This window comes from Gymnodraco acuticeps, unplaced genomic scaffold (genome assembly GCF_902827175.1).
Source record: "Gymnodraco acuticeps unplaced genomic scaffold, fGymAcu1.1, whole genome shotgun sequence".
Taxonomy (NCBI): domain Eukaryota; kingdom Metazoa; phylum Chordata; class Actinopteri; order Perciformes; family Bathydraconidae; genus Gymnodraco; species Gymnodraco acuticeps.
The window spans coordinates 457,370-480,073 of NW_022991739.1; the positions used below are offsets into that span (position 1 = coordinate 457,370).

Genomic DNA, 22,704 nt, shown 5'->3' on the forward strand with positions numbered 1-22,704 from the left:
TTGACTAAAACAAACAGATGCCATTCAAGTACACTTGAATAACCATGCGCATAGCACACTGCTTACTGCATGGCTATTGAGACCACACCCCCTACAGGCACTGTGCATTCCTCCATCACATGCACACATGATTTCGAGAAGACTGGATCACACTTTGGGACTTTTTGGAGGGAGAAGGGCTCTTTTCATTTAACATGATGAGTGGGGTTGGGGGGGATGAGTAATATTTAACTCAACATTCCTGTTTTCGTTCTTCAATGAAAAAAATAATTGTTCAATTAAATAATTAAAACTTGTTCTGTTCTACTTAAAAAAAAAAAAATGTTGAAATGTCATGTTTTTTGTTTCATTTTGCTTAACTTTCTGGAAATTTACCAGAAATGTTCCGCCCCTTTGCAACCCTAGCGGTGACACAGATTGAAGATTTATTGCCAAGAGAAAGCAGTTAAATGTATTTACCAAGCGATTTAAACTGCATTTTCAGTCAAATATAATATAGAAAATGAGGGGGAAAAGCATAAATCAACTAAATAAAAGACTTACTGAAATTAACTTGTTGGTTTCCACGTTTCATAGTTTGTTTGGAAAAATTGACACAATGCAGTTTGCATAGGAAATTAACGTTTTCGATACATACAGCTAAAATCTGAAAATATGCAAAAAGTTCCTCTTGAAATTAGCTCAAATGAATCATCAATGCAACAACAGAAAGTGATGTACTCAAATGAATTACCACCAACCTTACCTAACTTTCCTGTTGAAGAGGAGTCCTAAAACTAACCTATGATGTTAGCAAAATTATCATTTTGATCACTGTTGGAATATCAGTTAAAGAACCAGAGCCAATGATCTAGCCGGGATACCAGGATGATTTTTTACCAGTATTCTTACATATTTTATATTTAGGCAGCAAAGTGCTATTTGTTTTACCCTGGTCTTTAAAACACGTAAAATATAGTTTTCAGCTCTGAAGGATGCTTAATCACCAAACATCATCCTGTCTTCCTCTGTGTTTCTCTGCAGATGGAGGCTCTGCGGCCGGCTGTACAGCAGAGTGTGGAGCAGTGGAGTCGCTTTGAGAGCGATTTCAGGGAGGTTTCTCTGCAGACCACCAGGGGGCGCTGTGCTCTGCAGCATCAGCCTCTCTTCTCACTGAAGCAGGCAGAGGGACACGTGGACTTCCTCCAGGTGAAGAAGCACTGTCAATCATATCTTACACACATGTTCCCACAAAAGCTTTACAACTGTCAGAAGAAATGACATGTTATTGGAACAATCGTGACTTTTATTCTGGTAATTGTTGCAGCAGTACTTTTAAGCAAAGTTTAAAAGGCTTGATGGATTCAAGCTATAATTAGGTAATTGTGCAGAAGGAAACAAAATGGTCAGCCAGTTGTAACTGTATGAAGTAAAAAGCCTCTCCTGATAGCTTTGACACGTTCAGTTAAGTGGACGTCAAGCTCACACTACCAGTCACTTCAATTTTGTACCTGAATGTAGCTGTTAAATAAAAGTGAATTTTCATTCACAGCAACTCCAGGAGAAGGCCGGAAAAAGAGAAGAGCTTTGGGCAACTGTGGACAAATCCTATCAAATGCTTGTGAAGACTCTTCATCCTGGAACAACCCAGGCGCTGGATGATCAAATGAGAGGAGAGCAAAAACGGTCAGTGTCTTGAAAATAACAAAAACAGATATCTGTGTATCAAACTTAAAGAAGACTAAAGTCGGAAAATCTCTGTTGCTTTGTCGATTCAGATAATACTTTTTTGTAATAATAGGCAAAATGATAATGCATCGGCACATAGCTGAAAAGAGGGCTGTTTGCTAGGCTAATCAACTAAGCAGATGACGGTAGTCAAATATAAATATGTTTTCATGTATGCATAATATCTATTACATATATTATAAGTGCCTTCAAATGTGATCTATTTTACGACCAGTCAGAGGTACAAGCTGGTAGCATGTCATTATATTGAGCTTTTTTGCTAATGTCAATACATTCATCATGTATCAGCGGCCAATCAGACACGTATAGCCTTATTGTATGCAAATACAAATCTTAGAGTTCTGGTGTGTTGTGTTCAGGTGGAGGGCCGTGCTGCAGGAGTTGGAGGATGAACACATGAAGACTGCAGAGACTCTCTCCCTCTGGCAGGAGTTCACTCTCCTCTCTGATCGCTGCTCCTCTCAGCGGCAAACACTGCAGCTTCATTGGGAGGAGATAAGGAGATCTCCACATCAGCAGGACACTCAGACAACGCTTCAGTCACTGGAGGTGAGTTTAAATCTGCAGTATCATTGCACAACTTAATGTATAACAATTATTTACAAAACATGTCTCTACCACACCATACCCGAAAAGGAGCAGGGAGAAGAACATTATCTTATATGACCGGCCCCTTTCTCAAAATAATTTAATGGTGGTCTGTCCTTCATATTTTCTTATTCACAGCCAATCATAACAGTATCCTAGGAAAATAAGCAACACAAAAAAGACTTTGTGCCCACTTGACAGTTAACAGAAAGAAACAAAACAACACCACCAATCATCACATGTACAAGGAAAAGTGCAACATCCTCATCTGAGTCCTACTGCAGTAGAAGGAAAGCTGCGCATAATAATAATACAAATAATAAATCTAGCATAGTGTAAGTGTGTGCACCAAAATCCAGCGGTTGGTGATTTTAAAGATTGCCTAAACATCCCTGAAGTAATGCTACAGTGTATTATCACATAAGATTAAAGCCCTGATCAATAAATATTTCATTATTTTAGTATTTAGTGAAAAATAAGTTGGTAAGAATTCCTTGATACTTGATGCTAGTTAAAGCAATTAACTTACATTTTCCTGATAAAGTAAGAGTTTCTTTCACAACAAAATGAAGATGATCCAAGTGTTAGTAGTATGTGCACTTCCATGTTAGCAACACTTACTTGTTTATTTAGGGCTCACAAATATTTAACATTTTAAGTAGTTGAATTACAACTATTTAATGGCCTCATCGGTCTGCGACCTTCAGCACTCACTGGATCGGTTCTCAACCGAGTGTGAAGCGGCTGGGATGAGGATCAGCACCTCCAAATCTGAGGCCATGGTTCTCAGCAGGAAACCGATGGACTGTCCACTCCAAGTAGGGAATGAGTCCTCCTTACCCCAAGTGAAGGAGTTCAAGTATCTCGGGGTCTTGTTCTCGAGTGAGGGAACAATGGAGCGTGAGATGGGCCGGAGAGTCGGAGCAGCGGGAGCGGTACTGCCGTCGCTTTACCGCACCGTTGTGACGAAAAGGGAGCTGAGCCAGAAGGCAAAGCTCTCTGTCTACCGGGCCATTTTCGTTCCTACCCTCACCTATGGTCATGAAGGATGGGTCATGACCGAAAGAACCAGATCGCGGATACAAGCGGCCCAGATGGGTTTTCTCCGCAGGGTGGCTGGTGTCTCCCTTAGGGATAAGGTGAGAAGTTCAGTCATCAGGGAGGGACTCGGAGTTGAACCCCTCCTCCTTCGCGTCAAAAGGAGTCAGTTGAGGTGGTTCGGGCGCCTAGTTAGGATGCCACCTGGGCGCCTCCCTAGAGAGGTGTTCCAGGCACGTCCAGCTGGGAAGAGACCAAGGGGTAGACCTAGGACCAGGTGGAGGGATTATATCTCTTCGCTGGCCTGGGAGCGCCTTGGGATCCCCCAGTCAGAGCTGGTTGATGTGGCCAGGGAAAAGAAAGTTTGGGGCTCTCTGCTGGAACTGCTACCTCCGAGACCCGACCACGGATAAGCGGGAGAAGATGGATGGATGGAATTACAACTAATTTCAGTCATAGAGCAAAAAAAGATTTGATTATAATTATTTATAAAATGACTTGTTTTTTTTGTATACAGATATGAACTCTGATCGCTCTTCACATTGTCATTTCATGTTTTTCTTCCACTCATGGAAAGAAACAAACACGATGCACTCGACAGTTTGCTGTCTGTTAGCCCACCTGACCTTATGTACTTTGACCTGTATTGTCCACCTACTGCATTACATGTTGTTTTGTACATTTTCTCAAAATAAGCTTCAGAGTTTCCATTCATGTCATTTTCCATTTTCTACCCCACTTCAAAATTACTCTCAAGGTGAAGCATTTGAACCATTTGAGGAAAATTCGATTTAATCAGATTTTTCAAGAGGATAAAAAGCTCTACGATGTTTTTTTTTAAAGATTCATTGATAAACATATTTGGAGAGATGATGGCAAGAAGAACATTTTGAGCACAGTAAATAAACATATGGTTTAAAAAGCAAAGCTCATCTTATAGATCCTTCATCTAACAGGTCGTTCTTTTCTCACTCTAACATCAGAAGTTGCGAGATGCTGCTGAGGATTTGCAAAGCAGTGTGGGAGATGTGCTTGCTGCTTCCAAGCCCCTGATTGGACGTCTGGAACCTCTGGCCGCACATTTTATCCAATCAGAGACCAGACTGTTGTCACGTGACGTCGTGCTGCTGAGCCAGGCAATGTCAGGAAAGAAGAAAAGTCTTCAGGTGAGGAAGACCGCAGAAATATCATATTAAAAACTATCTATAATCTTGACATTAAAATCACCAAATGTCCAACTGTTGATGTTCATACTTACACATGAGTTTAATATTACCAATATCACACCTCTCTCTTGTGTGCAGGATGATTTGGAGCAAAGGGAACTTTTTCGTAATCGTGTGGAGGCCATTGAGAAGCAGACACAGAACACACAACAGAAACTCAAGACAAGCTTTAAAGACCCAGAGTCTGTGAAGGTCGGTCACAATCCCTATTATTTTCAATTATTTTTCTTTCTCACGTACATAAATTCATTAAAAACCTTAACTCTAAAGCAGATGTTTTTTTAAACACCAAAGAGTGGAAAGCCTCATCTACATTATAACTCAGTCAAATCTAAACATACAGACATGGTAAACATATATGTAGATTCAGCGTGACTTAGCAAGCATATCGTTATCTCTGATGAGCTTCCAATGCCTACAAATCCATTTAGATATCGTAGAAAAAGTGATTTAAGTTTTCTTTCAAATGAAAGTAATGTAGTGGTTTGTATGGTTACTTTGCAAACAGATATGGCATGATTTCATTAGTGCCAAACAGTTAGGGTTATAGAAACGTGGCTCAAGTTTTAGCCCACAGATAACTAATTGACTCTATGGTCAAATTGTACCAACTGTTTACATCCCCCCAAAAACACATTCTGGGAACTGTAGTTCCTAAACATGAAAGTTGAGTAGGAGTAAAAAAATCCATCGATTTCACATTTTCACTTAGTGTGCCGTTTTCTCATTTTGTTTGGAGGGTGCCCACAGAGAATTGATTTTGTGTTCTTTTGTTATTTGTATTTCTCGGATGTGCAGCAGGTTCTCCTGGAGCTCAGAGATGTGTTTCCATTACTGGTTGACGTCAGGGAGATGAGTGTTTACCTGAGCCTCAGCGACCAGGAGAGGCAGAGAGTGCACACGCTCAGCAGGCTCTGGGCTGAAAGCATGACTCACGCATCGCACAGGAACAGGTGAGGACATTCAGCTCCAAATGGTACACGGAAGAAAATGCATTAGGTGTTGAATTAATGAGTGTTTTTTCATATTGTTGCTCACAAAGCATTTTGTTAAAAAAAAAAAATCTGTTATCAATATATGTCTTTGTAAGAGCCCTTGAAGTGATTTAAGTGATTCAGGCCTTGTGCTGAAATTTGAAAAATCATCTAGTTTAACAAGATGTTACTGAACACTGAATGGTCCATTTCAAAAGGAGCTTCCAGTCCATTTGTCCTTTCATTTGTACCTTTTCCCCCCAGTGAGCTGCAGGCCGTGTGTCAGCGTTCCCAGAGCTTTCAGGAGAAGTGTAAGAACCTGACGTCCCTCCAGAAAAAGCTTGAAGATGAATCACTGTCTAAAGAAACTCAACGTTTCTCCAGCCTCCAAGAAATGCTCACTGTTCATCAGGTACAATTCCCTTTTCCGATTCTCTACATTTCTTTCATTCAGAGATAATAATAATTAGAATAGTATCAGACCAACTGGGACTCATTTCTTTATTGTTTTTGTATTCAGCCAAAACTCAGTACGCTGACTATCGAAGCCCAAACCTTTGTCTAATATGTTACTGTGAGTTTGGCAGAACATTAGAAAGCTTGAGTCGCATTTCTTCTAAATAGTGAATTTGTCTTAATGACTCTAAAATAATGTAAATGTATTTAGCTTTTGTTTTATTGTCTGACTTAGTCAAATAAATAGACAAATTCACTTCCCACCTGTTGTCTCTTTCCCACAGACGCTTGAAGCAGAAACAACGATTGGACACCAGCTGCTGCAGGCTCTTCTCTGTGATGCTGTCGAGTCCATGGAAAAAGAGACGGGACAGAAAAGGTATATAAAGGAACAGTCTTTGAAGATTTGAAATGGCAGTTGTAATACTAAGCAAGATCTGGTAAACCTAACCAGGCTTAATGAGTCCAACATACTGCATGTTCAGTAAAGAATAATCTTCCTCCTCTCCATAACCTCATCAGTGTCTCCTTTAAAGGTGGAGTAGGTAATTTTGGAGAAACCAGCTCGAGTGCGCTAGAATTTGAAAATACACAGCCGGAACAAATCTGCCACTTCCTTACAGAGCCCCTCCTCCAACACACACGAACGCACACATGACCAATGAGGGCACGAGATAAGTTTGTGCACAGATGGAAGGCTGACAGGCAGGTAGGCCATCCAGTTACTTTAGCCGGGCCGGCTCAGATGATTGGTCGTGCTTTTTACAGCGCCACGGCTTCCACAGATGACATTTTTTAATGTATTTATTGTCAAAGCACTTAAGATATTCATTGCTATCGGGATGTTAAGAGCATTCCATGGAATATAACAAAAAGTGTATCTCGAGCCGGTTTTATCTACCCCACCTTTAAGGACTATAATGAGGGTTAGACGTTTAACAAAAGATCACAGCATTCCTCAGCTTCAGGAGTGTGCTTAGTTCAGCAAACTCCTCAGTGTGATTAGTTGGTCTAGTTCATAAGAACAGCAGGTTTTTTTTTTTTTACTCCATTTTGGCACCAAAATAGCATCCTTTCAATTGTCAGTTCTGATTTCTTCCTCCTTCACTCCCTCTTTTTGTCATCAAGGTTCAAGGTTTGTCTTACTCTGAATTTAGATAAGAGCCACACGTTTGAAGTACAACAACCAATCAATAGGGCAATAACAAGCATGTGACCATAAGAGTTTAAGATTGTACTAAGGGGAACTTAAACTGACATCCAAGCAAGCCATGTGAAAAATGTCAGGCCTAAATGATTTTGTGGGTTGATGAAATGTTTTACCGCTTAGACTTTGGCAGTAATCTGAGTCCTGAGGACGTGTGGAAATGTAGTCTTGTATTCGTCACAGATCCTGTCACATAGAAACGTAATTCGATTTGAAGTTTTCTGGTTTCCTGTCTTTGCTTTCAAGAATCACACACACTGGCTACGCTGCTGAGGCTGAACAATATGAGGTGTTCGCAGTTGTTTCCTCCCTGGAACACTTGGATGTCTCTTTCCCCGAAGCTTCCTTAAATCCTTTTTTACAGTCTTTGGAAAAGCGTAGAAAACTCTTAAATCTTCTTTTCAAAAGAATGTTTTTTCTCTGTCCCCTGCTGGGTATGCTACTTTAGGCTGTAAGTCTTACAATTCTGCTGATTTCGTGTTGATTTTGCAATCGCCTGTGAAGGGACTGTGACGAACGCATTTGTAATTTTTCCATTTCTATTTCATGTGTTTTTACAAGGGCTCTGTATCAAAGAAGCAGTATGTGGGATTTAGTTCGAACAAGGGCTAGGTTTTATGGCCAAAGTCTATGTCTCCACATCTCAATCCTAATAGTGGCGGAGAACTAATACCACCAGACGCAGAGACGGCTTCATCCCGCAGGCAATAAGACTGTTAAACAACTGAACTGCTGTTTCATAACATTCATCTGCTACTTAGTAATTATCTATTATCTAATATATCAATCCAATAACTTGTATATAGACTCGTATTGCATCTCACTTTTTTTAGAACTATTTTTCTTTTGTATTACTTTTAATATAATATACTTTAATATTGCTTTAATATTGTCTGCTATCTGTATTATTGTGTTGCATTGTTGGAGAAGCCTGTGACCTAAGATTTTCAACGACATAATTACTCTGTAGCTATGTTAGTTTGACAATAAAGAACCTTGAACCTTGAACTACGGTTATATAATGTAGAGCCAGTATTTGATTTGTCCTCTTTGAGCTACTGTAGAATCATGACGGTGTGGAAAGGGCTTATTTCAAGCTAATGAAAACACATTGATTCTTAGTTCGAGGTGATCAAATCCTCTACAATGAACCTTTAACCTAATTATTCCAATTATTGAATGGAACACCTATGCTAACAGATGTCTCCTAAATACAACAATGTGTTATCTCTTGTGTTGTCTCTTCACAGATATCAAATCATAGCAGAGGTGACCTGTGTGAGGCAGAGCTGGCTACAGTCCGTGGCTCTGGCTGGACAGCGCAGGTCCTTTATAAAAGAACAACTGGGCGAGTGGAGAGTTTACCGTTGTGGCTCCAAACTTTTGTGGAAGCTGCTGAGAGACGTTGACCCGTTACTGCCCCCTGCTGGACCCGCTGTGTGTTCGCTGCAGCAACTACGGAGCTGCGCCGACGATTACCAGGTTAGCATGAATGGATACCAGTAAGAGTGTATAGTAAGTGTTTATGAACAAAACATATAAAATAGTCAAAATCTGTGTCAAATATTATATTTTGTTATTATTTGTTTGTCAGAATCAGAATACCTTTAATAGTCCCATAAAGGGGACATTCACATTGTTACAGCAGAAAAGGGCCAAAGAATAAATGTTACCTACGAAGCATGCATAACAAAGTATTAAAGATACACAAATTATAATACATTATTTTTTACAGTTTACAAAATACACATCCTGTAACAGTTCTGATGATTTAGCAGCCAGGTATATATAAAAGGCATATATATATATTGCACATAGTTGGTTTGTATTTAACAACAACGGGTGTTCTTTGTAATTATTTTTTCTCTTTGTACATACAGTCAGTACAGACCATTGTCTCATTTGTATGCATATATTTAGCTTTCCACTTCTAAATGACAAACTTTACTTATGCATTGTCGAAACGCAATAAAAAGATTTTTGATCAGAAATATCATATTTTCCTTGCTGAAGAATAAACAGTGTCTCTCCCCACATCTTTCAAGTGTGTTGAAGACGCTCTGGCAATGCACTCTACCGCGTGCTCCCAGACGCTGGAGGCTGGCAGACGTTTGTGTGAAACCACGACAGAGAGTGAGTGTCAGGCCCTGCAGGACGCCTGGGATCGAACCGGCACTCTGCTGGAGAGCAGGGGGGGCCTGGTCCGCACAACGCTCCAGGTAACATTTACATTTAATACCAACACTGTTTTAGATTCAAGTTTTATGTTTTGATCTTACATTATTAATCTTCATATTTGGGATCTATTAAAATCAGAAACAGCTTTATTACCAGGTAGGTTGACATGTACAAGGAATTTGATTTGATGTTGTGGTGCATACATAAAAGTAAAACTAAAATAAGAAAAAAACAGATAGAGAACTAGAAAAATATTTAAAAATGAGTGATGGGAATTACTGCTCTTTGAAGGGAGCCGGACCTTATGGCTCCGTTCCTTTTCGAGAGTCGTTCAAAAGAGTGGGGTTAATAGGTTGATCTGCGAAATAATCACCAGGATAATGATTGACTGTATTGCCAGAAATCTACTTTTACTCACAGAAAAAATGTATAACTTGCTTCATCTCTCAGGCAGCCAAACTACTACTCAAGCAGCATGCGTTATGCCATCATCTACGACTAATGTGCATTCAGGAAAGCAAGTTCCTTTAAAGGCGAGTGGATTTATGGCAGGCAGTGAACCAATAAAAAGAACGGCTCTCACCAAGTACGACTCGGTTCCCTTCGTTCGTACCAAAGACCCATTCAAAAGAATCGGATCGTCCGCGAACGTCACATCACTAGAACAAATATAACAGTATTTACATATATATATATAATGCATATTAAGTTATTATTGCACATAAAATATTAAGCTTTTCAAAATAAAATGCTCAAATGTAAATACTTATCCCATTAATATACCTTTTATATGAATTCAACTTATTACAGAATAATAGGATACAAACTTTTCAGTCTACACTTCTAAACTCTTAAAATACAAACAAGGGATCCTATTTATTTCTTAAAATGTCCATGGAATAAACTTCCTATTCTAAGTTAAAGGGGACCTATCATGCAAAATGCACTTTTGTACGTCTTTTATACATGAGTATGTGTCCCCGGTGTGTCAGGGAACTCACCAAGTGTCAGAAAACACAACCCTCTCTCTTTTCCTCCATTACATTACATTCCTCCAGACCCAAATCTCTAAAAACGGGGCTGCAACGGAGCTGATACAGATTTTAATTTCTCTGACGTCAGAAAAGGGGTGCTCCGCCTATATGGGCAACTCTCCACCTATCAGGGGAATGAGAGACCGCTCGAAAGCGCTGGAGACGCTGTAGTACATATGCCAGGCCTGTAAGCGGCGCTGTGGTCTGCCACAAAAGCAGAATCAGCCCTGGGCTGGAAAAGAGCGAAATGAGGCATGGCTAAAATGCATGATCTGTTTGGTATTTTGAAAAAAAAACTTCACAGACATGTTTTATATAGGTATGGCCCTACAATATATGTTTCAAATATAGCATGATAGGTCCACTTTAACTCACTGGAAAATCATAAAAAGGAAATATTCCGATTTGTTTTAAATACTGCACATACATATTAACACTCATTTGCTGTAGATGTGGTGAGATCCAGCTGGTGGTCTTTGACAGGAAGCAGAATCAAAATTCAAATTGTTGTGTTTTGTGCAGTTTTGGACTGCAGAAATCCAGAAGAAGCGCATGTGTTACAGTATTAACAAGGGAATGTCAGCTTTACAGTACATGACCCATATCCAGGATCTGATCCTACACACGCACCAACCCACACACTGACAACCACACACACACACACAACCACACGCAACCTGGTGTGTTGACCTGGCACCGACCTCGTGCTAAGAGGGATTAAAGACGAGCTCAAATCTGTCCATGATCCACATCACTGTCGGTCCCTTTCCTCCCATCACTGTACATTCTTCTCATACACAATCCAATAAAAGATTATACAAATGAAGTCATATATGCTAGGTAGGCAGGCAGACATATTGAACAAATACTGATTACTAAATGTCTTAAATGATGGCCTTTTCGCCTCCGATGTGACTGATCACTGAGCTGTGTTGATTACAGTGTCAGAATGTTTTGGTGTCCAGGGAAAGGAAAGCTCAACAGGATCCTGCCGGGGGAAAGGAAATCCCTCTGAGCAACAAGTCAAAGATCACAGAGAGTAGCTTTGATGCATCAGTGCAAGTACAACTGCAGAGCAACAGACTGACCTCGTCTTCATACATTATTACACATAAAATACTCAAATGGATAAAGGTTTTTAGGGTGAGAAAGGTGCTGTGGATTTACCACTTGGAGCTTGTGACCATACTTTGGACTTCTGTTACTTGAACAGTTCGGTTAAGCAGTACCGGTCCTCTGAACTTTTGATGTGAATGCTAAAGTTTCACAAAGCATTCTTTCAGCATCAGAAGGATTTATGTTTGTGGAAATATGTATTTTACAGAACAGAGAAGGCATTGTACGTCTTTATGTCTTTATTAGGATCCCCATTAGCACTAGCATGAGCATTGGCTATTCTTCCTGGGGTCCTCGCACACACAAAACATACATAAACATACAACAAAATTAAAACAAAACAAAACAGCTCATCATTTCATGCAATTTACAGTGCTGTATGAAGTGAAAACTAAAATGGTCATCCAATTATCGCCATCCTAAGGTCAAACAAAAGTAAATACAAATAAGTGTACATAATAATATATGCATACATAGCCCCAGACACAGTTCAAATGTACTTTATAATACATAAATAATTGTTTAGCAACCTTTTGAAATGTACTTGAGAATTTTGCTGAATGATGTGAACCGGTAAAGAGTTCCAGCTGACCATGGCTCTGTACATGACTGTTTTCTGTCCCATATTTGATTTAGATTTGCAATTGTACAATATATACAGTGGGGCAAAAAAGTATTTAGTCAGCCACCAATTGTGCAAGTTCTCCCACTTAAAAAATGAGAAAAAGAAATCCAGAAAATCACATTGTCTGATTGTTAAAGAATTTATTTGCAAATTATGGTGGAAAATAAGTATTTGCAATAACAAAAGTTCATCTCAATACTTGTTATATACCCTTTGTTGGCAATGACAGAGGTCAAACGTTTTCTGTAAGTCTTCAGAAGGTTTTCACACACTGTTGCTGGTATTTTGGCCCATTCCTCCATGCAGATCTCCTCTAGAGCAGTGATGTTTTGGGGCGGTTGCTAGGCAACACGGACTTTCAACTCCCTCCAAAGATTTTCTATGGGGTTGAGATCTGGAGACTGGCTAGGCCACTCCAGGACCTTGAAATGCTTCTTACGAAGCCACACCTTCGTTGCCCGGGCGGTGTGTTTGGGATCATTGTCATGCTGAAAGACCCAGCCACGTTTCATCTTCAATGCCCTTGCTGATGGAAGGAGGTTGTCACTCAAAATCTCACGATACATGGTCCCATTCATTCTTTCCTTTACACGGATCAGTCGTCCTGGTCCCTTTGCAGAAAAACAGCCCCAAAGCATGGTGTTTCCACCCCCATGTTTCACAGTAGGTATGGTGTTCTTTGGATGCAACTCAGCATTCTTTCTCCTCCAAACACGTCTAGTTGAGTTTTTACCAAAAAGTTCTATTTTGGTTTCATCTGACCATATGACATTCTCCCAATCCTCTTCTGGATCATCGTGTGACTGTTTGAGGTTGTGGACAGTTGTCTTTTATACTGATAACGAGTTCAAACCATATATACAGTCTATGGTTCAAACAAGTGCCATTAATACAGTTAACAAGTGGAGGACAGAGGAGGCTCTTGAAGAAGTTACAGGTCTGTGAGAGCCAGAAATCTTGTTTGTTTGTAGGTGACCAAATACTTATTTTACCGAGGAATTTACTAATTAATTCATTAAAAATCCTACAATGTGATTTCCTGGATTCTTTCCCCCCATTCTGTCTCTCATGGTTGAAGTGTACTAAAATTACAGACCTCTCTCATCTTTTTAAGTGGGAGAACTTGCACAATTGGTGGCTGACTAAATACTTTTTTGCCCCACTATATATGTATATATATATATATATATATATATGTACAATTCTGCCTTTTGCACAATTAATAATAATAATAATAATACATGGGACTTATATAGCGCTTTTCTGGAAACTCAAAGACACTTTGAGTCACAATCGTACACCTTATTGTTTCACATCACTTTAACGCAGAGGTAAGAGATTCAAAGTCATACATGTAGTATTTATTTATAATATTCCATGTAGAAAAGCAGATTACCTCTGCAGTGATTCATGTTTTAATGTGATTTTCAAAATGTCCCCTGTATACTGTAGGTTTTCACAACAACTTAATTCCAGAGCTTTCTGGTCAAACCATACAGGTTACAAATCGTAACTTGTCATATATTTATAACACCTATATCTTACATATACACTCTTTGCTCTGCTGTTTATTTAGAAGTGGTCTCAGTGTCAGGAGAGGATAATGAGCATCACGTCTGAACTGGATGAGCTGAACACGACGCTGGCTGACGACGAGACACACATTCAGGTAAACACTAAACAACTAGTCTGTGTGAAACCTAAACTCTGGTTCTTCTTATAAAATAAGTCACCCCACCAGGAAGTCTTTTCAAAGCCACGTTTAAAGACCTTTATCAACCGGGCTCTGAATAAGAGAACATCGACACTAGTTTGTCCCTGATATGGAGGTTTCTTAGCAGAATTGAAGCTTGTAAGTTGAATGGTTGAGCACTAGCATTATCCAAAAATAAGGTCAAATAATAAATAGTGTTTTGACTGTATTGATCTTTACCAACTGCTGGAGAACAATTTGTCTGCACAAAACTGCCATAGTTCTCACAGTCCCTCCTTTTGTCTGATAACTCTCTCAGAGCAGAAACCCATTAAGGAATCATCTTTTGTAAAAGCCCCAAAATGTGTCATCTAATGCCTAAATTCATTCTCCGTTCCCACACTTGATTTCGTAAGACAGGCACTTAGGGTGTCTGACAAGTATTCATTGTGTATCCTGATGTAATAATCAACTTGTCATGGTTTCATATAGAAATACAAACCATTTTAAAATAATGGTTTGTCATTATTGTTGGAGCTATTATACTGGCAATCATTGATCAGTGTGTGTGGAATCAAGTTTGCCTCCATACACCAGCAGCAACTGGTCTGCTGCAAACTGGCCTAAGCTACTCCATCACTAGCTTCCCCCCCATCCCACCACAGCGCCTCTGAGTTTACCCCCCTTTCCCTTATTTAATGCCCCCATGCTTTCACTCCCCTCCCCCTTTTACCCCTTCTCCCCTCCCCCTGTCCCGTCCACAAGCCTTTAATCTGGACGGTCAGAGCGAGAAAGAGGTATAGAAGTGTGTGTGCAGCTTGTGCATGGCTGTCGGACCGCCTGTCGCAGTGTAGAGAAGTTGAAGTGTGTGTGTGTGTGTGTGTGTGTGTTATGCAGGAGACAGACTTCTCTCTGCAGCGTTTGACCGGTGGATTTAGAGAAGTGGCCACCATGAAGACGGACCTGACCCAGTACGTCGCGGCCGGCGACTCTGCTCTGCTGGAGCAGCAGCTGGAACAACTCCACGTCCAATGGGAAGAGCTGTGTACCAAGGTGAGAGCTGGCAAAAAAAGAAATATAGAGACAGAGAGAGGCCATAAGAGGAAGTAGAGAACGTGAGAGGGTGTAGAGGTGCAGGTGGTGAGGATGGACTGAGGGGAAGTGAAGAAGCGAGGGAGGGAAAGTTGCTTCCAGCAGTGTCTTGGCGCTGACCAGCAGCACAAAGCCTCTGCACCACTGGGGCTGAACACACACACGGAAACACCCACACACACACACACTCCTGCACACTCATTTGTTTGACAAAAGAGCAACATGTGGCGGTTCATGGAGGGAACATTACCACATCTTGTTATCATATAACAACTTGCCTACATATAGGTCAAATTAGTTTATTCTTTTAACATTTATTCTGCAAAAGTGACAACACTTGTGCTTCTCGTTTGTTTTCGATGCATGCTGTGTAAAGGATCTGGATTGAGTTGCTTCATAGCTTTCCAAAAGGAGCTCTCTAAGCTTCTTCCTGCACAGTGAGAAAAAGGAAAACCTTTTTTGCACTTTGTTCGAAGTTTTTGAAATAGTTGACTGGGTTTCGGGATGTAATTAGCTCCTGCTTTGGATTCAGTGTGCTTACAGAACAATCACACTAACTCTCAAACAGAACAGGCTGTTAATTCTGTAACCGCATCATTGCTGAAAGTAGCTCTACAGTATATTCACAGGCTCAAATTCCTGCAGTTTAATCTTTTGGCTTTAACACAACAGACTTTTGTTCTTTGGAAACCAACGGTTGTGACATGCTTCGGATTCTTTGGTCTGTTATTTGGGTTATAGGGTCGTGCTAATTGGGTCCCCAGATACACCACCTGCTCCAGTTGGCAGGAGTTTCTGGGACTCACAGATGCAGCAGAGGTTGCTGCATAGGGGTTGCTGTTGATGTTCTGTATCTAATAGTCTCTTCTTTATCTGTGCAAGTTTGGTAGCTGCTCGTCCTTCCTATGTGTGTTACAAAACAATTGTTTGAGTGTTGAATTTCAAATATAAAAGCCTACATGCATGCTATACATAGGCTGGATCATATTTGTGTCACATAACATACTTTAATAGTAACCAGGACTGTACACACTTTAACCTGCACTCACATCTGCACACTGTAAAGTAAATATTTGTAACATGTTCATTCAAATGCTCAACGTTTTACTGTGATATCTTGTTTCAACAGTTACTTTATCACTTTAGTTTAAAAACATTTTGTATTATCATTTTCTATTTTGTCTTTATTTGTACCTTGTGTGATCCTGTTTTTAACTCTGCTATAAACGCCTGAATTTCCCCCAGGGGATGAATAAAGTTCCATCTTATCTTAATGCATAATTACAATCTGTTGCTGAATAGTGAAACTAGGTTATTTAAAGAAAGCACAGACTTATTTCAGTTGGTTGTGGTGATATCACACACAAGATGTTTTAACTCCTGAAATGGCCGGGGGGAATCTGAGCCATCGTGTCCTCTGCACAGCTAACAGGTTGCAGGTGGGGGAGCCAGAGGAATGGGTCCGCTGAGCAGATGGCCGGGCTGCGCTAAAGGGATTCAGGGGACGGGCTCTATTGTTCCAGGGGAAGCACAAAGTCCTCTCCGGGTGACAGCAGTTCACAATGCACCCTAAATGCACCAGAGTCCAAGAGGACCCAGCAGTGTTAGTGCTCACAGGGCTCATTCAAATCAAATAAATGCCAGAAAATAGTGAAATATAGCCGGTTTCGCTAAGCCCTTTAACCTCGAAATGATCATCAGCCCCCTCCTCAGAGACGTAACAGGGTGTTTTCATGGCGTTAAGCTATCATTAGGAAAATGGACCTTGTTCATTTTGTCAGAGCCCCTTGGGGATTCCTCTCAATGCAGTTGATTACTGACTCAGATGGAGATTAAATGGCACCGGTAATCAATGAAAACACTTAATATTCAGTTAATGTGGCTGTTTTTACATCCACTGGGACATGTCATCTGTTTCTCTGCTCTCATTTACCAGGTTATGTAGATCAGTGTTTCAGACTGCATTGATATTAGTCAATATTCAAAGAACCGCTGCTTTGAGGCTTTTGTTTGTGCCGGTCAGACACTTAAGACCTATTTGCATGCAGTTTCACCCAGCAAGTCAATCTGGCAATGATGTTGACAACACATCATAACACCTGGTTTGGTTTTCTTTTGTCATCTTGTCTCCCTGAACTACACTAAGAGTTGGTGGTGCAAATATATAACCCATAGTTTTATCGGCCATGTATAATTTTAGAATCAAATGCACAATGTGTGACTTGTAGTCTTAGATCTCCTGCCAGACATATAATAGTTGTTATTACTTTTTAGGTGAATCGTTTTAACTAATGTCCTTGCAGTAGGAAGCTTTTATATATAAATACCCCTGTGTTGGTGAAGTGAAATCATAAAAAGATCATTATCTGTATGCTCGTGTGCACAGTTGCTAAATGCCACTTCTGACTCTTCCCAGGTATCTTTGCGCAGACAGGAAATCGCAGACCGCCTCAATGCCTGGACCATCTTCAACGACAAGAACAAGGAGTTCTGTGATTGGCTGACTCAGATGGAGAACAAGGTGTGCCACAGCGGAGATCTGAGCATTGAGGAAATGGTGGAGAAACTGAAGAAGGTACAAAAACTAATGAGTTGTAATTTCTTCCTAGACATACACATGGAAGAACAGGCGTTTTTAAACATTTAAAAAGTGCAAATGGAAAGTCTTTTGTGTCAGAGACCCTTATAAGATGACTCTTTTTCAATAAACAATCTAAATCAGGACTTAACATTGGTTAGAGCAGGGGTGTCAAACTCAAGGCCCGGGGGCCAAATTCGGCCTGTGACTTCATTTTCTGTGGCCCCACAAGAGCTTGAAAATAATATAATACGTTTATTATACGGTTACATGCCGATTTACAGCACGTTGCCCATAAACTATATGTCCCACAATGCATCTCAAATTTGACTTTTTTCTCAGAATTTGACTTTTTTTCAAAATGTCACTTTTTTTTCAAAATGTCACTTTTTGGCTTTTCTTTTTAAATAATTTTGTGACATTCTCACTGAAAAGACATGCAATTATTTGCCCTAGAATTCTTCTTTCAGACGTAGTTAATTATGAAGTTATTACCCTATCCGAAAATAATCCAATACGTTATTTTATATATATTAAATATTTATATATGTATTTTTGAATGCAACTATAATGTTAATGTGGCCCGCGATGAAATTTAGTTTGACACCCCTGGGTTAGAGTGACTGGTATCTTTTAATTCATTTGGATAAAGTGGACAGTTAAAGGAGTTTCCTTACTTGAAATATGAATGCTGGATTACATACCATGTTTTACCTCCTTTGCATCCTCCTATGTGCACATTTTAAAACCTTACACGGGATTCTACTTGGCCTTATTTCCAACACTTACTGTAATTCCCACGATGCAGGGCTTGTTTACCTCTTGTTTAGGTTAACATCCATACATGAATGATGCTCTTACAGCAGATGGTGGCCTGGAATGGAAAGACTGCGCTGGCCTTTGTTCTCACACAACAGTTGTCCTTTCAGTGACTGAAAGCCTTTTGTACCTTCCTGTGTCATCATGAAGCATGCTCATTTACTCAACTAGATAATAATTGGGTTGAACATTGCACTGTTTTGTTTAGGGCTGTTGGATGAGATGAGAACATTGGTGGCACTTGAGGGTCCCTTTTCAGTGATTTGGGTAGTGATGGATGGCACTTCCTGGTGATAACACACAGCTCCAGGGCATGAGAGCAGGTGTTGAGCAGGATGAATGAATGGGACACTTGACAGAAGAAGTGTGTTATTGACACTTTAAAGCTTTCCTCCCTATCATTAATGTAACTTGAAATCCTATTGTTGTGTTTTACTGCTGATTTAAAGCTGTCATTGAATAGAGCAGGTCAAATTGAAGGTGTTTACTTCTCTTACTTTACTATGAACTTACTATGTTTGCAATAAAGTGATAACAGATCAAATGATTTGCTTCATTGTGAAGTAATGTTTTCTACTCAGGCTGAGATATACAGTATATCCATGGTATACAGGGATTTAATAATGTTATATACTGTTTATATAATAATGAAAAATGCCTTACTTATGAAACACCAATACAAACAAGAGTCCATTAAGTTCCAGTATGCATTAGATATACATATTCTTTGTGAGGTTTTTTCCTGCTTTTTCTTTGAGTACAAGCTGAACTCAGGTGGCGAAAAACAAATCTCCAGGTTCACTTTGAAATCTATAAAGAGAGACTTGGCCTTTATAATTTGGAATTGAAAAACGCACGACAATCGTTCTTCTCTGACATCATTGCCAAAAACAAACACAACGCACGTGCCTTGTTTGCTACCGTCGACAGACTAACCCCCCAGTGTCAGTAGCCTCTGAATTTCTATCCACCAGGGCGTGCAATGATTTTGCCTTTTTCACTGACAAAATTCAGAAAATCAGACAAGCAGTCAGTGCCTCTGCATCAGGAACAGCAAATGTGTTGTCCCTATCTCCACTTAACATCAATTCAGACATCATGACACAATTCCATCAGATTAATTATAAAAACCTAGAGGACATTATTCAACTTCTGAAATCCTCCTCCTGCTGCCTTGATATTATTCCAACAGGATTTTTCAAAGATGTTTTTCCTTGCATGGCCTCAGATCTACTTCATATAGTAAACAAATCTCTTCACTCAAAATTAAAATAGTTCTATTTTTTCTTTTAATGTTTCTTTTATTAGCTTTTCTTTTTAATGACTGATTTTAAATGCCATTTTCTTAATGTCTTTCATTTTTTGTAAAGCACTTTGAATTGCCTTGTGTTGAAAAGTGCTATATAAATAAACTTGCCTTGCCTTGCCTTACTTGTTATGAAGCACAATACTTTATCATGTCACATTTCCACAGGACTGCATGGAGGAGATCAACCTGTTCAGTGAGAATAAAAGCCACCTGAAGCAGCTGGGGGAGCAGCTGCTGTCGGCCAGCGACGAGGCGAAGCAGACGCAGGTCCACGGCTCGCTGCAGGAGGTCAACCAGCGCTGGCACAACCTCTTCCACAACATCGAGGCCAGGTGAGACCCAGACAGCTGCAGAGAGGCTGTCAGCAGACATTAAGCTGCCCACTTGTGTGTGTGTGTGTGTGTGTGTGTGTGTGTGTGTGTGTGTGTGTGTGTGTGTGTGTGTGTGTGTGTGTGTGTGTGTGTGTGTGTGTGTGTGTGTGTGTGTGTGTGTGTGTGTGTGTGTGTGTGTGTGGTGTGTGTGTGTGTGTGTGTGTGTGTGTGTGTGTGTGTGTGTGTGTGTGTGTGTGTGTGTGTGTGTGTGTGTGTGTGTGTGTGTGTGTGTGTGCGCACTTTCCAGAAGACTAGGACTGTACGGTTTAGGAAAAATAACAAATTGTGATGATAATGACTGATATATCGTACTTTATTGTTATTATTGCATTTTTATTTACCAGGCTCCTATTTATATTAAGTATGTGGGATACCATTTGTAGGACAGGATATCTTCATAAAAATACCTACATTTCATTACATTCAGATGATATTTTAACATATTTTGCCCAAATATTGCATTTTGGATATTGCACTAGTCCATATTGCAATTTTCATACAATTAAAGTGAATTATGCAGCTCTACAGAACACCCAAACACATTTAATATTGGACTTAATGGTTTTTTTACAATCTAAAATATGTGTAGGTGTGTGTGGAAGTAGCGCCTCACAATTAGCCTTATGCACAAGCACCTTTTACTGCAAGACACTCTACATTTAAGAGCATCATTATACACTGTAAGGCTTTAAATGGAAGCCTTTTAATTAAACAGTAGCTCTAATGTACATCCACCCACCTGCTGTTGCATTAGGGCTCTGCAGCTGTCATACATGGTTTCTAATGTACAGACTGTAGCTTAAGCCTCTGTGATGAGGAGCTGTCCCCTCAGACAGATGGAGGGTCCTGAGGAAGCGCTGCAGATACACACATCTACCCCCCCTTCACCACCACCATGAAAGAAATAAAAGCTGTGCTTATGTCTCAGACAGTACCATATGTTAACCCATGTCCAACAATCTCCCCCGCTTTTCTTAGTCTGTCAGAGTGGGATGACATGAGGGAGGGGGGGTTAGTATGGGGGGGTCTGTCGGCATGCATTAATCGCTGATCCTTAAAATGAGCTCCCCTCCAGATTTCAGGGGGCTTGATCCCATGCAGGCAGCTGTGAATTCTTGATATATATATATATATCATTTTGTATTCAGTCTCAAACACCATCAAGTGAGTTCCAGTTATTGAATGCATACAACATGTATTTATGTTTGTCTGAAATGCTCAATTTGACTGAAAAATACAATTTTAAGTGGTGATTGTTGTTACTATTTGATCATATTTGCAAATATAGCCTCTCCTACGGTGCAGTACATGGTCAACCCAGGTTCTCCAGGGTGACAAAAATAATTATAATTCATGAATAACATTTGCTGTTGTCTTGGTTTTGTAAATGCCCTTTCTAATGTCCACTCATGCATTTAAAGCTGGGCTCTGCTGCTATAACATTTCCCTGTAAGAGCCTGCTAACAGCAATATATCTTTTGAGTCTTAATGCTTTAGAATCGGCAGCTAGCAACGTCTAATTTGATGCAATGAAGTAAGAAAGTAGCCCGAGTGTAATAATGTTTGTAAAAGTCAAATGATAGATGAACCAAACACTGAAGAAGCACATGTACATTAACGTGACAACAGTTTAGAGTAACTCTGAGCCCTCCTGTGGTCAGCTGCACTTTGTAACTCCATCCATATATCCTCACTTATCCTCAGCTCCTTCTGCTCTGCTTCTCTCCGTCCATTCTCCCCGTGTCCTTTTCTCCTCAGCGAGGCCCCTGACCGGGTTTTGTGTCTTTGTTCAGGCCCCTGGCTTTGTTAGGCTGTCAGAGGTAGAGAGGCAGAGAAAGAGGGACGGAGACAATTTAGATGACAAGGATGGTTGTATCTGCAGAGAGGAAGAGTGTTTCTCTGGATAGAATTTACACTGACGCTGTTATGGCTTCATTACACGCACAAACATCCACACACACATCATTCCTGAACTTTAGCTACGTTTCGAATCCGTTTTATTTTCCAACACCAGAGTTTTGGTACATTTTTCTTTTAGGAATACCTTTTTGAAGTGCCACATTTATGGTGCATGGTTGTTAGACACAAACTGCAATTTCATAACCCATCAACAAATCCCTATATGTGACTGTACTTGGAATTAATCCTAACTACCACCTGAAGAAATGACACTTATCTTGTCTTTGAGGGTATAAACCTGATAATAAGAGATCTGGAATGAAAACACTCTTCTCTATAGTCGTCCCAACGTCCGGTATCTATTGAGACCCTTTCATACACACTTCAGTTTGCCCCTCGCTCTGCTTTTAGAGCTTATTATTTAGCTGGAGAGCGTCTCCCTGCTGGACCCCGACAGCAGAGGAAGGATCAGAAAGGGAAATTAACTCAAACTCCCAAACGGGCACACTTCAGGCTTTCAGAGGGCTCGTATTGTCCCAGGCGTTGCTATGACACCCGTCAGTGTGGCGCAGTGTGTGTGTGTGTGTGTGTGTGTGTGTGTGTGTGTGTGTGTGTGTGTGTGTGTGTGTGTGTGTGTGTGTGTGTGTGTGTGTGTGTGTGTGTGTGTGTGTGTGTGTGGTGTGTGTGTGTGTGTGTGTGTGTGTGTGTGTGTGTGTGTGTGTGTGTGTGTGTGTGTGTGTGTGTGTGTGTGTGTGTGTGTGTGTGTGTGTGTG

The 22,704-nt window shown here is 40.3% G+C and overlaps 1 protein-coding gene across 1 annotated transcript in view; it reads left to right on the forward strand.

Annotated features, from left to right (window-relative positions):
- The window catches only part of LOC117534867 (nesprin-2), an 87,308-nt gene that overhangs the window by 53,704 nt on the left and 10,900 nt on the right, over positions 1-22,704 (forward strand). Inside the window, 14 exon segments of the mRNA XM_034199118.1 lie at positions 1,024-1,188; positions 1,532-1,665; positions 2,088-2,277; positions 4,338-4,520; positions 4,659-4,772; positions 5,379-5,533; positions 5,819-5,966; positions 6,295-6,389; positions 8,468-8,699; positions 9,263-9,436; positions 13,747-13,839; positions 14,761-14,916; positions 17,372-17,530; positions 19,827-19,993. Of these exon segments, the coding sequence (XP_034055009.1) occupies positions 1,024-1,188; positions 1,532-1,665; positions 2,088-2,277; positions 4,338-4,520; positions 4,659-4,772; positions 5,379-5,533; positions 5,819-5,966; positions 6,295-6,389; positions 8,468-8,699; positions 9,263-9,436; positions 13,747-13,839; positions 14,761-14,916; positions 17,372-17,530; positions 19,827-19,993 (2,165 nt within the window).